We start from the raw sequence: 15,621 nt of genomic DNA on the forward strand, positions 1-15,621 counted from the left end.
AAAGATTCAAATGGAAGCTTAAGTTCTTATGCATAATAAGTGTATTAGCTTGTTTCACCTAAACAGCAAGGTTAAAGTGTTTTGTCATGCATGAAACCATTACATATGGATAGATTGAATTTTTCTGATCATTTTTCATATATAATTTGTTGGATTTGGAGCTATGGTTGATTTTCTATGATTTTTAGAAGTTTTGGCTATTTTCTAGAATTTCCTATATAAAAATAAATCCAGAAATTAAATAACTGCGTCAGCACTACGTCACTGTGACGTCAGCGAGTCAAAGGCGCCAGCCCAGGTCAAACCTGACTGGTGGGCCCCATCTGTCAGTGTCTCTGTGTACTAACTAAGCTAGTTAGTCCTAATTAATTGGGCAGGGCCCACTAGTCAGTGACTACTAACTAAACTAACCTAGTCAATTAGCACTAACCAGACTAATTAGTCGGGCGGGGCCCGCATGTCAGTGAGAGAGAGGGGGGGTCAACCCGTGTCAGCGGGGTCAACCTCACCGGTCAGCGGTCAAAGCCTGCCGGCGTTTAGCCGCCGGCGAGGCCAGACGCGGCGGCGCCCTGCGGGATTTGCCCACAGGGCACCATTTGGCGCGCAGAGAGCACCTACATGGAGCTGGGACTCGCCCGCATCCAACCACGGTGGTGGTTTGGCCGGGGAGTGGCCGGAGCATCGCCGGCGACGAGCTCGGCGGAGGCCGAGGCTTGGGTGTGCTCGTGCTCGTGGCTGCGGTAGCCTAGGCGATGCAGCGAAAGCACCTACAACATCTACGCCGCGCGGAGAGTGTGACGGGCACAAGCCCGTGACCAAATGGTCACCGGAGCATCGCCGACGACGTGGTCAGGCGGCGGCGCGTTCGGGCACAAGAGGCGCGGTGTCTACGGTGTTCTAGGGGCGAAACGAAAAGCACAGGGAGGTTCAGCAGCTCACAGGGAAGCCGCAGGGAGGGTCAGTGTGCTCAGGGAAGCTCGGGTGCGGCCGATCGACGACGACGATCGACGGCGGCCGAAGGTTGAAGACGACGGTGGCGGGGACGATGTAGGGTCTCCGGCGTCGTGCAGCTCGGTTGGTCGACATAGTCGACGACGGTGAACCGTCCGGACACGGTGAGAGGGCGCGGGGACGATGTTGGACGCGGCTGCGGCGAGCGGCGGCGACGGTGACGTCTCGGGCAACGTCGGGGAGGGCGAGAGAGGGAACCAGAGAGAGAGCGAGTGTGTCTGGGAGCTCGGGGGGAGAGAGAGGGTTCGTCCCAGGGCGACAGGTCGACGAGGGGAGCGGCTGGGCGGCGGGCAGCTGCGTGGCAAGCATGATGTGCTCGCCGTCGAGCACCTGCCTGCCTATGCTGGCGAGAGCAAGCAGCTCGCTGGCACAGCAGGTGGGCTGGGCTGCTAGGTGGGCCGGCCAGGTGGGTTCAGGTAAGTGCTCTGCACTGTTTTCTGTTTCTCTTTTATTTATTTTCTGTACTGTGTTTTGAAATAGAATAAATACTATTTCATTTCAAAAACTCTGGAAATATTCAGAGGCACATTTGAGAATATTCTCAACCGCCTAAAAATGCTTCCAAGATTATTTGAGCACTTTAAAATATTTATAAGATTTAAAATGCCCAAATTCAAATACTTATGACTTAGTTCAAAAATCTAGAATGGCCCCATAAATTGTAGAACCATTTTTGGCAGAGAACCAAAAATGGTGGGATTTTATGAAGGGCATTTTGGGTTCACTGAAATTCCAATTGTTGGAATTTAGCATTTTCGGGGGGGTGTTGGGGTTGATTAGCCCCCATTTCAAGTTTAAAAGAAATTTAAACATGATGCACAAGTTCAACCAACCCTAATGCATAACAGGAAAGCAGGGATGTGACACTAGTGAAACCTGATGGCCGCGGCCGGAGTACGTCGCCGACAACCACGCGGCGTGGGCGGCGTACTTCGAACGCCGGCAGGAGGAGCGGCTCATCTCCACGAACAACGCGCCGATGTCGAGCGGCCGCAACAACAGCGAGGGCCGCCGTCTGTGGTGGGGCGTCCCTGGCCGCACGCTCAGCGGCGTCCTCGCGCACGTCGAGGGCGACAACGACCTGCCGCTCGAGTGAAGCAGAGCGCTGGGGCGATCGAGCAGTGGCCGTGTCAAGGAGGAGAAGCATCGGCCGTAGTTTAGGTTTTTTTTCGTCCCTTTTATTCGTGTAAAAAACGGCTAAATTTCGCCGAAATTTGGCCGTGTTTGTTCAAATTTGGCCGTGTTTGTTAAAATTTGGACGAACTGTGGGAGCGTCTGGGGGCAGTGTCTTAGTCGCCATAGTTAGCCGTCTCCATATCGTGGGATCCATTTGTCAATGGGACAAATTACGCCAACGTGGCAGGATATGACGACACTGCTAGAGTGCCTTTTTTGCCCAAGATTTTAAATCAAGGCCGATATGACCGGTATAAAGGCCGATATATCACTTTTGGGGCCCTACCGATATAGACATAACATATCATTTTGTAAATATCATTTTCAAACATATCACCGGATATGGACTGAAATATCAACCGATAAGGCTGATATCTAGCCCGATATGTCCACCGATATAGCACGTTACGTGGATAACAATAGTTCTTTATTAAATAACAGTGAAATAAGATTATGCACTTACAACTTCGACATATATTATCAAAGTCATGCACAATGTTTCATACAAATGCATACATATTGTATTTTCTTAATCATAGAGTAAGAATTTTGTGAATCTTTCATTAATAGTTTCTTAATCAACAAATTAATAAACTAGGAATCTAAACATGTTATGTTCAAGCATTGACATCATACATTTAGTTTTACTAAAAATACATGTTTTGAACAAGAATAATGAAAAAAACTAGACATGTTTTCTGCGATATATTCACATATCGTCCGTTATATCACCCGATATCCGACACCGATATGTCGAAGCCAAACCGATACGAACCCGATATCCGATATTTTGAAGCTTGTTTTTGCCAGAATCAACATATTGGCTCATATTATGGTGATTTGGCCATTATGGCGACTCTGGTAGAGTTGCTCTTAGGCTGGCTAGCTTGTGCGAGCTAGTTCTCTCAACCAAAAGCACTGACCGCAAAGATAATTGCATCGTAAAGTATGTTGGACAATACTTATAGGGTTTGCGCCAACATGCTTCAGGTGGAAAGGACAAAGAGCATATGTTTCGGCCGTCGGCGCCCTAAGCATGGGAAGGTTGCGTGTAAGGTGGTGGAGAAGGATGCTGATGATGCAGAGGTTGTCCCTCTAGTGACACCGAAAGTCATCTAAAGGAGGAGGAGATACTCATGTTCGACTCCGAGCACCAGCGAGTGCTTGCTTCCTAATAGTTTGTTTATTTGATCATTTATGCAATACGTATTCAATTTGTACTTGTTCAGTAGTGTTGACTAGAAATTGACTTCATAGTGTCCAATCATGCGTTGTTGCTTCGGACATCTTTCATATTTTAAATTTATTATAAGAAACTTAATACAGCCTTTTGAAACAAGAAGTTTATAATTTGAGTATCTAAGTTATAGGTTAAACTAATGTTCCTTTTTATTGAGAGCTTTTGCCGTTGGTCATAAGCTTACACAATTCGTCATTCTGCCTGCATTTGATAAAGAGAACAAGTTATCATTCAGATCCCCTCTTTTGTTTGTTCTTAGTTGCTTAAAGGGAGAGTGATCCTTAATGTTGGCATATGATCATCTTACCATCATTAATTTCAATTTCGCACCAAGCGGTATATGTTCTTCGTTGAATGTATTGTACTTTTGACTAACTGTGTGGACACACCAAGTTCTCAAGAGAGATAATGGTGTGTTACTAAACCAAAGAGGTGCAGGGTGGTCGTCAGAGGCAAAGACACCGATGCTTCTCGCAAGATGGTAAAAGAATTAGCTTTACACGCATGCTCATAACAGAAGTGCCTCTACATCGACGCCTTGAGGTACATTTTTGTACTCCCGTAGCAACGGACAGGTATGTTTGCTGGTAAACTAACAAGGAAGATTTGATATGTACGCAGTGCAAGACAGGTAGTCCACATCAGTGGACATTGTATTTCTCTCATACATATAGACAATTACAAGAAATTGAATACATACACTGGTACACAAATACACAAAGGGTATATCTAGAAGTATGTACAAGCGATTTGTTTTGTATATATGATGTTATCGTGTTTATTATTTTTTGTTTACTTTCGACATGTTGGACTAATTGACTAATTGTTAATCCATGCATCATCATCTAATCCTGCTCATCACTGGGAAGAAAGGCTAGTTAATCACGTAGTCAGCGGAGGCACGAGGGCACGATGTCACTGAAATCTGCGCCTGGATCCCCACTATCTGTATAGAAATGAAATGTCTCGGCTGCAATGGCGGATCTGGTCGCTTGCGTGCACGAGATCGACGGAAAATTTGGCTTCATTCACACGGATTTCCCGGTCACTGTCAGCTCACCACTGTCCAAGAGCAGAAGCGCAGGCATACATGCAGGTCGTCGCTGACATTTTCAGATTTCCTTCTCCGCCACCGCACCGAGCCGTACGTGCGTGCAAGCTGCAGGTCTAGCCACCGATGGATTTCGTGTGGGCGGTTGTGGCGGCGGCGGCGGCGGTGTTGGCGTGGTGGGCGCTGAGTGCGCTGGTGTGGAGGCCGCGCGCCATCGCCCGGCAGCTCCGCGCCCAGGGCGTGGGCGGGCCGGGCTACAGGTTCCTGGCCGGGAACCTCGGCGAGATCAAGCGTCTCCGCGCCGCCATCGCCGGCGCCGCGCTGGACGTCGGTTCCCACGACCTGGTGCCCATGGTGCAGCCGCATATGCGCAAATGGATCCCACTCCACGGTACCAAACTCATCGGCCTGCGTCTGTGATTCCTTCCATGATTCCATGCCATTCATCTATCCGCGGCCGTTTGTACGTGCTCTCTGCGCTGCAGGACGCACGTTCTTGTACTGGTTCGGAGCACGGCCGACCCTGTGCGTGGCCGACGTGAGCATGGTGAGCCAGGTGCTCCTGGAGCGCACCGGGCTGTACCCCAAGAACACCGGGAACCCGCACATCGCCCGCCTGCTCGGCAGGGGGCTCGTGTTCGCCGACGGCGACGAGTGGAAGCGCCACCGCAAGGTCGTCCACCCCGCCTTCAACATGGACAAGCTCAAGGTACGACACGATCGACGTGTGTTATCATTCTAGCTCCAGCGCCAACTTAACAGCTGCCATTGGTACGAGCGACAGGTGATGACGGCGACCATGTCGGACTGTGCCGGGTCAATCATGTCGGAGTGGAAAGCGAAGGTGGGCGAGGGAGGCGGCGCGGCGGAGATCGAGCTGAGCGGCCAGTTCGAGGAGCTAACCGCGGATGTCATTTCCCACACGGCCTTCGGAGCTAGCTACAGAGAGGGGAAGCGAGTCTTCCTGGCGCAGAGGGAGCTCCTGTTCCTTGCCTTCTCCACCGTTTTCAATGTCCAAATCCGGGCATTTAGGTGCTTAACTACTACTTGCTTCTTTTCCCATTTTGTCGCTTGGTTCAAACCAATACAAGATTATAACCTGTATATTTGACAACATGCATGTGTTTATGGGATTCGATGATCATCAGGTACCTGCCAACCCAAAAGAACCTCAAGATATGGAAGCTCGACAAGGAGGTGAGGGGCATGCTCACCAACATCATCAAGAGTCGGCTCGCAGACAAGGACACCATGGGCTATGGGAACGACCTGCTCGGGCTGATGTTGGAGGCGTGCACTCCGGAGGAGCACGGTCATGAGCCGCTTCTAAGCATGGACGAGATCATAGACGAGTGTAAGACCTTCTTCTTCGCTGGACACGACACTAGCTCACACATGCTTTCATGGACCATGTTGTTGTTGAGCACACATCCAGAATGGGAGCAGAAGCTCAGGGAGGAGGTGGTGAGAGAGTGCGGCAATGAGGTTCCCACCGGTGACGTGCTCAACAAACTGAAGCTAGTCAACATGTTCCTTCTAGAAACTCTTAGGTTATACTCTCCTTTGTCGACCATTCAGAGAAAGGCAGGTTTGGATCTTGAGGTCGGTGGCATCACAGTGCCCAAAGGCACGGTCCTGACCATCCCCATTGCGTCGATACACCGTGACAAGGAGGTATGGGGAGAGGATGCCCATGAGTTCAATCCTCTCAGGTTTGAAAACGGAGTGACACGGGCAGCAAATCATCCTAATGCATTCTTGTCTTTCTCCGATGGGCCAAGGTCGTGCATTGGGCAGAACTTTGCGATGATCGAGGCCAAGATTGTGATCGTCATGATTCTTCAGAGGTTCTCCTTCTTCCTATCCCCTAAGTATGTCCATGCCCCCATGGACGTGATCACACTACGATCAAAGTTTGGTCTTCCCATGGTTCTCAAGAGCCTAGAGATGTAGAGGCCGTGTATTGTGTTGAGTATAACACAAGTTTCTGTATTTGTTTGTCTAGGGTATAGTTTATGTTGTATATTAGATATATTTGTGTAACCGTTGTCAGATCTTGTTTGGGCTCAAAATCCCCCAACAAATTCAACTATATCGATGTTGCTAGCTGACTAGTTGCAAATAATTTCATGCAAGCAAGGCAAATTTACCGTCCCTCCAACCCACACGGCAACTTGGGCTTGCTGGCGATGCAACACTTTATGTTCAATGATTTTTTATAGTCAACTTAATATGTGCTTTGTCCGAACTTTGAGAAACCCTAAGTCCATGAAGTCAACCTCTAAAATCTTCAACCAATCCCCTGGGCAAGAAACATTGCATGATATAAAAGAGGTTTACCCCAAGGCACGGAATTTGATCTTCTGGACCGCACTCCACACACCCCTCATGTGAGCAAAGAAGCATGAGACGTGAAGTGATTCTTCCTATGCACATGTTCGATCGCCATCCACTTAATTCATTACTTCGCCACACCTTTTGTTTCTTCAAAAACAAATCCCGCAAACCCTCTTTTCTTTTATTTCGAACTCCTCTTTCTCCAAACTAATCCCCACGATATGTCATCCGGAGTATCTTTGGTTCCGCTAGGGCCTCCACTGATCTTGCTACTTACACTCAATTTTTTTTCGGCATCCCCATTGAACCCTAAAACCTTAAACCAATCAATACCCAGACACCAAATCATCGCCAAGGCCAGGTGAGTGGACAAGCCATCCCCCTAGTCCGCTCCAACATGCAAGATTGGCTGGGAGGAGGATCAGGAGAAGTAATGGATCAAAGTCACTATGATACGCCACTTGGCGTCCGTTTTTTGTATGAAGTTTGTGATCGATGGCCGCAACCCATGAAACAAAAGTGATGGATGGCTTTTAACATGTGTCGTGCAGAAATCGAATAGAAATAATCGTATGTGTAGTAGTGGATATGGTGGACTCAAGTCAGAGAAAGTCCCCCGCGGAGGAGAGGAAACCCTAAGTTGCGAGACCTAGTGAAAGAAAAAGCGTTCATGCTGAGTTGCTTTTGATTTTTTTCTTCTTCTAATTTTTAAATATAACCCTTTCATCCTCTTGATTTGCCGGGAGATACATGGATTGATGAGAAAAATATATATTTGAAACAGAGTCCATTAATTACGTAGAAGAGAATTGTCCGGTCTAACGGAAAACTGGATGAAAACCGAAAATCCGATTCGTGTGACGAAGCACACCGGGGTGAGGGGACCCACCGGTCAGGCTAATCACCTCGGGCCCACCCATTAGAGAGAGGAGACCAAAATGACCCGCAGCTTTACACAAACCCCCCTTGTTTCCTCCGCCATTCCAGCTTTCCACCCCGACGAGCGGCTCGCTCCGAGTTCGTCCTCCTGCTCGCTCCCTCCGCCTCCCCCACCACTCCGCCCCCGCCCGCTCGCTCGCTCGCCGGGGCGAGATCTCCTTCCCCATCACCCCCGCCGCCTCGTCGCGGCGCGTCGCGACCGCCACCCCGTGGACCCCTAGGCTCCTCCGGCCGCAGATGCGTCCCCTCCTCGCCCTCGCCGTGTGCGCCCTCCTCGCGGCGGGCGCGGCCGCCGCGGGGGAGGATGCTGCGAACAGGACCAACAAGTTCCGCCAGCGCGAGGCCAGCGATGACATGCTCGGCTACCCCCACCTGTGAGTCGCGCTCTTCCCCCTCCCAAGCCGCCCTTCCCCGCGAGTCGCTCTAGATTTGGGATCGCTGCTAGATCCTCGGAGCCGGAAACGATCGGATGATATGTTAGCTCCCGTCGTTTATGCTAGTTTCGCTGCAACATTTGGCGTTAACCATTTCCTGTGTGGTTCTTCGTAGCCGCGTTGCTGTTGTTTACCTGAACCAGTTTGTGTGTGATTGCTGTGCCAGTGCTCAGTTCATGCCTTCACACCAGAGTCTCTGTTTATGTTAGAGTGACGCTATGTCCACAAACTATGTTGAACCACTCTATGATTTCTGTAATTGGCATATTCAGTGCTTAAATTCTGGTATACTAGTCAAGTATCTGCATCTCACATTGCTAGTTGATCATCTGAGCCTGATGTTCTATGTTATGTTATAGTTAAACAGGCTACTTGTGCAGAAGAATGCTATTCCCAATCCTGACACACATTGGTCTGGTTGCTTGTGTGAACCTGAGCTCCATTTGGCCTGCACATATGATGCACATAATCTGATTGCATGTCCTCACCTATCAAACCGTGGGTTCACTGGGCCCAGGGAATTTTTATCCAGCAATTTTGCACATATCCATGTTCCCATAAGAGTTAAAACCCACTAAGCTCTTACAGCCCCCCGCTCTACCACACCCAACCTAGAAAAAGAATGAAAAGACAAAATAGTGAGCTGAAAAGGTGAAAAACTCTTGCTTCTGTGAGGCCTACAACCAAAACCTAGTAAGAACTTCACCGACGCCTCCTAGAAGTGTAGTTTTATGATAGCTCTTTACAGTGAAAGTTGCCATAAAACACGAGTATCTCCTGAAATTCACAGAAAAATCAGGGGATCCATGTATGGCTTCTGCAAAATTGTTGTCTGGAACATCTGCTGATCTCGGATAGAACTAAATATAGCTTCGAACTTGTTGACATAGATATCATGTGGCATTAGATATCAACGATGCTAATGATTTTGCTGCTCCTGAATTTCACTGGCACATTAATTCTTAAAACCGATAGAAAACACCATACAGGGAGCACAATGCATAGCTAATTAATAGAATGCTTACTACATTTTATATCTGTAAACAGAGTAGCTTGGTTTGTTAGATTAAAATACGTTTTTCTTCAAATTATTGATGTTTAGTATTGTTTTTTTCTTCACTAAAGAAGACTCCAACTTAAGTGAAGTGCTTTTATCCATGACTAATTTATGTGCACACCTGCTGACCTGCAAATGGTACAAGCACACAACTTACATTAGTAATTTAGTTAGACCAGAGGATATGTGTTGTATCTAACCATTATGCACATTACATATTTCAAAGGGGCCTAGGCAAATAATGTCAGCAATCTGTACGGCTTGATGTATACACTTATATAACAATATAACATCTGTAAACCTTCTGTAGTGATGAAGATGCATTGTTGAGTACCAAGTGTCCAAAACACGTGGAGCTGAGATGGCAGACCGAAGTTAGTTCCAGCATTTATGCAAGTCCGCTGATTGCTGATATCAACAGGTATATGCTTGAGAAGTTATTTAGCCTCTTCTGCCATTAGTATCACGCTGATCTGTGTCATATGTACTTGATCATTTCATGTTTCCATCCTTTTTTGTTTACCTAAAGACGAAATTATCGCTCCATGCTCTGTAAAGAGTAGTGTGTTCCCTCTGTTTGATCACTATAGTAATAATGTGGTAGATCAGATAAGTAAATCATTGCCATGGTTTTCGAGTCATGACTCATCCGAGTCACTCTGGGGTAGCGACTCGGAAAAAGTCGAGCCTGCAGTTGCGACTAGTCGCGACTCGAGTCGACACTAAGTCGAGTCGACATTTTTTTGCGACTCATTGACTAGCCGCGACTAGTCGCGCGACTCGAAATCCATGATCATCGCCATAAACAAAGTAGCTGTAGCTTGCTTCCCCTATATGATTTTAGCTTACAAAGTCCAAAGTGCATGCATTTCATAGACATGCTAAATTTGACTTATTAAATATTTAAATGCCAGATGCATGCACAATTTTTTTTTGCTTCCAGTTGCTGCCTTAGCACCTTCTATCTTTTTATAATTCTATTCCAAACACACTTGAATGAACTTCTTTTTGTTGTGATAGTGATGGAAAGTTGGAAGTAGTGGTGCCATCGTTTGTCCATTACTTAGAAGTGCTTGAAGGTTCCGATGGAGACAAACTACCAGGTGAGGTTTCATCCTTTCATTTGGCATGCTATGCTGAGCTCTTTGCACATATTCTCAAAAAAATTTAACCGAACTATATTATATTAGTTTAAGAACGTTCAGTTGAATATCTGTTATCCATATCCTTCTTTTAATTGGTCTGGTTTGCTTTTCTTTTTAATATATATTTGTTGAAACATTAATTCCAGGATGGCCTGCGTTTCACCAGTCAAATGTTCATTCAAGTCCTCTTCTCTATGACATTGACAAGGATGGCACACGGGAAATAGTGTTGGCTACTTACAACGGTGTAGTGAATTTCTTCAGGTAAGGAACTCAATATTGGCATTTTTTTCTATGAACATGCGGATCTTTATTTGTTTGTTATGTAGGATATCAGGTTATCTGATGATGGACAAGCTAGAGGTACCTCGTAGGAAAGTTCGTAAAGATTGGCACGTTGGGCTAAATCCTGATCCAGTAGACCGTTCCCACCCGGATGTTGATGACAGTTCAATTGCGAAACAAGCTACTTCTGAGGAATCTCACCCAAACATTCAGGACAAATCGGTTGGAGATGAATCTTCAAAGGAACCTCAGTCACGTAAGTTAGCTTATAATCTGATGCCACATCTCTCACTGGTCTATACTAATGCCTTGTTTTATTTTTGCATTTGGATGTATAGATTTTTCTCTAGCAATCTGTATCTGGTAAGCTTTGCGGAAGTTATATGTACTGTTTCTTTACATTTGAATCAGGGGCTATTAGTTTGGTGTTGGTGTTTTTCCCTCTGAGAAAACTAAAAAACTTTGTCTTGATCCCCCACCACAAAGTATTGCTTTGGTGAACATATTTGTCAACTAGGCTCACTTATACTTGTAGATTGTACAGTTCACTTTTTCACATATTTGAGTTGGTATATAAATGTACAATTTGTCTGTTGTCACCACTCACCAGTATGAGGATTGATAATGTTTTTAAAAAAATTGACGTTACATGCAAACAGTAATCATTGCACTACTCTGATGTGTGGGTAGTGGACTATCCATGCCATCCTGCTGTGGGTGTGTGGATGCAGGAAGTATGCATTTTGACGTTTTCTGTTTATTACTGCAGGAAGTACAACCAACACACCACAGGGAGCTGATCCCTTGAAACATCCATCTGAGCTACAGTCAGCCGAAACAAAACCTAATCCTACCGCTGAAAAGGAGAATCCAGAGTTGCCAAAACATCCGAAAACCACGACAGAGAGTGCATCACATGCTCAGAGAAGGTTGCTTCAAACAGCAGATAAAAGTGATGATCAAACGGGAAGTGCAGAAACTCATGGAAGTGATGCAGGAACAACAGGAGAATCAACTGTTGAAAATGACGAGCCTTTAGAGGAGGAAGCTAATGCATCATTTGATTTGTTTCGGGATGCAGAAGATCTCCCTGAAGAGTACAGTTATGATTATGATGATTATGTTAATGATACCTGGTGGGGAGACGAGGATTGGAAAGAACAAGAGCATGAGAAAGAGGAAGATTATGTGAGCATAGATGCTCACATATTGTCGACCCCAGTAAGTGAACCTTTTTGTTCCATTTTACATAAATTTTGATGTTTGTTCTAGTAATGTTCTTGAGTTGGTTACTTGGTTTGACATTTTTTCCACAGGTAATTGCAGATATTGACAATGACGGTGTACAAGAAATGGTTATTGCTGTATCTTACTTCTTTGACCGCGAGTAAGGCTGCTTTCTCTGCTACTAATGCATTTCGTGGGTGTTGCTCATGACATCTGGATGACGACTCATAAATAAGAAGTTCTGAATGCCAGTTTATTTGTGATGTCCTATGTTGCATACATGTTTCATTAATGCTCTCCAAGATTATTTTTTCAAAAATAGGACCCCTTTTGTTCTCTCTTTTTATGGACTGGTTGGTTGATGATGGTGCTTATAGCTAGTCTCAGTTAGATTGTGCATTTGCTTTCCTGACTAAATTTATGCTTTGCTTTGATTGTTTTTGTTCTGTATCATGCTTGTTCCAGTAATAATTGAAGGTACTAAAGCAAAAGCTAGTTTTTTTTTTAATCTTGCTGTGCTATATTTTCATTATGATTGAAATGTTTTTTCTTAATGCAAAACTTCCAACCGCAACGTGAGCACTTCATTATATATTATTGCCTGTGTTACCGTGGTGGTGTTCCTTTTGCAGTCTAGTAATCTGCTGTCTTTTACTGGCAGGTATTATGATAATGCAGAGCATTTAAAAGAGCTAGGAGGGATTGACATAGGAAAATATATTGCAAGCAGTATAGTTGTTTTTAACCTTGACACAAAACAAGTTAAATGGACAGCAGAACTCGATTTGAGTACCGAAAGCGGGAAATTCCTTGCCCATGCATATTCGTCTCCAACTGTGGTTGATTTGGATGGTGATGGAAATTTGGATATCCTTGTCGGAACTTCCTATGGCTTGTTTTATGTTCTTGATCATCACGGTAAGTTCTTAACCTCATAATGTGTAGTGCTGTATCCAAAAGCAGATTTAGCCTGAGCTGTCATTTCATATACTGCATACATTTAACTCTCGTAGCCTAGTGTTTCTTCACTAGAATTGTACAAGACCTAGTGTAAACTATAATCAGTTTTTATCATGCTTTTTTTCATTTGGAAAATTCGTTTATAATCCACTGAAATCCTCATAGGGAAAAAAAGTGAATTTCCACATTGTTCATACTTTTATCTTTGATGCGCTGATATATGTGAAGTAACCATGAGCTCTTTGTTGTTGATTTGTTAATATAGGTAAGACTAGGAAAAATTTCCCCCTTGAGATGGCTGAGATCCATGCACCAGTCATTGCAGCAGACATCAATGATGATGGTAAGATCGAGATGGTCACTGCTGATGTGCATGGTAATGTAGCAGCTTGGACTGCAGAGGGAGACGAAATCTGGGAGGTGCATCTGAAGAGCCTTGTTCCACAGGCAAGTTTCACCCTATTCTCTGTACGGTGGTAACTGAATGCTTATATAAATTTGGTTGTCTATTCATATGCCAATGTAATCCAAGTCTCCTGACAATCTATACTATGCAATGGCTACACATGCTGAAGCTGCTTGCCTATTTTAGCTCAGGAGAATACGGTTCATCCAGAATCTTGCTTCAATCTCCTTAATATTCAACCATTCTGCCTTCTGGTACTATTAAAAATTGTTTAAGACGGATACAAAACATCATATTTGGTTTTAGTTAAATAAAGTTATCACATAGACGTATTTCTATTGCAGCATCTTCATCTTCTTTACTTTGTTGCATCTAGGCTTTTCTATATTCAATCTGATTGTTATTATCATATGATGACAGCGACCTACTGTCGGGGACGTCAATGGAGATGGCCACACTGATGTTGTGGTCCCAACTGTATCAGGAAACATCTACGTTCTTAGTGGAAAGGATGGCTCAAAAGTTCAGCCTTTCCCATATAGAACACATGGAAGGATCATGAGTCCGGTCTTGTTAGTTGACATGAGCAAACGTGGAGAAAAGACGCAAGGACTAACCCTTGCTACTACGTCCTTTGATGGTTATTTGTATTTGATCGAGGGCTCTAGTGGCTGTGCAGATGTTGTCGACATTGGAGAGACCTCGTATGCCGTTTCTTCTCTGCTCTTAAAAACATTTGGTAGCATTTTTGGATATTGTACTTGCATTTCACCAGAATGAGCTCACTGCTTTGCACATTGACAGGTACACTATGGTTTTGGCTGACAATGTGGATGGCGGAGATGACCTTGATCTGATTGTTACTACCATGAATGGCAATGTCTTTTGCTTTTCCACTCCCTCACCGCACCATCCTCTCAAGGTAGGCGATGCGTAGCCTTGGGTGAACCCTTTGCAACTTCTGATTGAGCTTGGTTTATACATAGATGGTAACAAGGTTACTTCTCATTCTAACTTGATTGTAGGAATGGAGATCATCAAACCAAGGAAGGAATAATGCTGCATATAGGCACAACCGTCAAGGTATTTATGTTAAGCATGGTTCCAGGACATTCCGTGATGAAGAGGGTAAACATTTCTGGGTCGAATTTGAGATTGTAGACAAGTACAGGGTTCCCTATGGGAATCAAGCTCCTTACAATGTCACGGTACATCCTGTCAGCCCAAAACCTAACCTGACGGACAAACCTAATACTTTTACTAACTCCAAACTATCTCCATTCCACCTCTGGGTTTCAGGTAACTCTACTCGTCCCTGGGAATTACCAGGGAGACAGGCGTATTGTGGTTAGTCAAGTCTACAATGAACCAGGACACAAGCAGATGCAGCTTCCTACCGTGCCCGTCAGAACCACAGGAACAGTGCTCGTGGAGATGGTCGACAAACACGGGCTCCACTTTGCCGACGAGTACTCGCTCACCTTCCACGTGCACTACTTCAAGCTGCTGAAATGGCTCGTGGTTCTGCCGATGCTCGGGATGTTCCTTGTCCTCGTCATCCTACGACCCCAAGAAGGCGCACCGTTGCCGTCGTTTTCGCGGAACAACATCGATTAGTGGCTCCGGTGGTGAAGCAGATCAAGGGGCCGGCCTGGCTCTCCCAGGACGGGACCTCTGCACACCGCAACACACCGGGGAGCGAGCGCGGTCTGCACCATGAGATCAGAAATCCTGTATGCCGCTCCCCATCCATCAGTTAACTAGTTCGGCAGGGCAGATATAGTTTTACAGTATAGAAATACAGTTGAGTTTTGAGGAAGAATTTTGTGACACATGAATTATTTTCTTACTGATGATGTGCCGCACTGTTCATCATGACCCTGTTATGTGTCAACCTGATGTATGTACTCGAGGGGTCCCTGTTTTTGTTGTACGGCTTCAGGCGCTGGTCTGCATTTCTTCAGTTTCTTGTGATGCCCGGAGCTTGTTTATGTGCAAGGCCACAAAGGTCCAGATTCTGAACTGCTGGGTTTCTGTTTTTTATCTGAAAGCAGATGTCAGGGAATGAGAAAATATATGCTGGCCTTCGTTGTTTTATTAGTGACGACGAGCTTATCTTCGCTTGCACCAAAATTAGCAGTTAGATGAAGATCTATCAACCCATTTATACTTGCACCAGTCTCGATGTTTAGACCAGATTGTTTTCAGTCAAATTTCCAAGGAGATTTCTCAGTCTAGCAGCCCATTTCTGTGCGTGAGATCTGAGATGCTACCGGGGAATGTTGGAACCAATTTTCTCAAAGTCTTTACTTTCTTGGGTCAGAATATACGAGTATTTGTAGAAGACGAGTTC

General features: G+C 45.4%; 2 protein-coding genes across 2 annotated transcripts; both read left to right on the plus strand.

The window, feature by feature from the left end:
- The first annotated feature begins 4,570 nt into the window (after positions 1 to 4,570).
- LOC123108258 (cytochrome P450 709B2-like) lies at positions 4,571 to 6,589 on the plus strand. The gene is made up of 4 exons (XM_044530081.1): positions 4,571 to 4,869; positions 4,964 to 5,187; positions 5,263 to 5,510; positions 5,627 to 6,589. Exons 1-4 carry the CDS (start codon positions 4,605 to 4,607, stop codon positions 6,429 to 6,431), a joined length of 1,542 nt encoding a protein of 513 aa, XP_044386016.1. The 5' UTR covers positions 4,571 to 4,604; the 3' UTR covers positions 6,432 to 6,589.
- A 1,205-nt stretch (positions 6,590 to 7,794) lies between these two features.
- LOC123105730 (protein DEFECTIVE IN EXINE FORMATION 1) lies at positions 7,795 to 15,231 on the plus strand. The gene is made up of 13 exons (XM_044527850.1): positions 7,795 to 8,128; positions 9,556 to 9,666; positions 10,266 to 10,348; positions 10,537 to 10,654; positions 10,720 to 10,931; positions 11,445 to 11,896; positions 11,992 to 12,062; positions 12,564 to 12,820; positions 13,128 to 13,309; positions 13,689 to 13,972; positions 14,073 to 14,190; positions 14,294 to 14,476; positions 14,568 to 15,231. Exons 1-13 carry the CDS (start codon positions 7,992 to 7,994, stop codon positions 14,883 to 14,885), a joined length of 2,526 nt encoding a protein of 841 aa, XP_044383785.1. The 5' UTR covers positions 7,795 to 7,991; the 3' UTR covers positions 14,886 to 15,231.
- Positions 15,232 to 15,621: the final 390 nt, after the last annotated feature.

The sequence above is a fragment of the Triticum aestivum genome, chromosome 5A (genome assembly GCF_018294505.1).
Source record: "Triticum aestivum cultivar Chinese Spring chromosome 5A, IWGSC CS RefSeq v2.1, whole genome shotgun sequence".
In the NCBI taxonomy this organism is placed as follows: Eukaryota; Viridiplantae; Streptophyta; class Magnoliopsida; order Poales; family Poaceae; genus Triticum; species Triticum aestivum.

Bases quoted from the DNA above. Each gene is read 5' to 3' on its own strand.
- LOC123108258 (XM_044530081.1), top strand. From the start codon at position 4,605: ATGGATTTCGTGTGGGCGGTTGTGGCGGCGGCGGCGGCGGTGTTGGCG. The intron at 4,870-4,963 runs GTACCAAACTCA...TCTGCGCTGCAG, and splicing joins CAAATGGATCCCACTCCACG to GACGCACGTTCTTGTACTGG. The intron at 5,188-5,262 runs GTACGACACGAT...TACGAGCGACAG, and splicing joins TCAACATGGACAAGCTCAAG to GTGATGACGGCGACCATGTC.
- LOC123105730 (XM_044527850.1), top strand. From the start codon at position 7,992: ATGCGTCCCCTCCTCGCCCTCGCCGTGTGCGCCCTCCTCGCGGCGGGC. The intron at 10,932-11,444 runs GTAAGTTAGCTT...TTATTACTGCAG, and splicing joins TTCAAAGGAACCTCAGTCAC to GAAGTACAACCAACACACCA. The intron at 14,477-14,567 runs GTACATCCTGTC...TCTGGGTTTCAG, and splicing joins AAGCTCCTTACAATGTCACG to GTAACTCTACTCGTCCCTGG.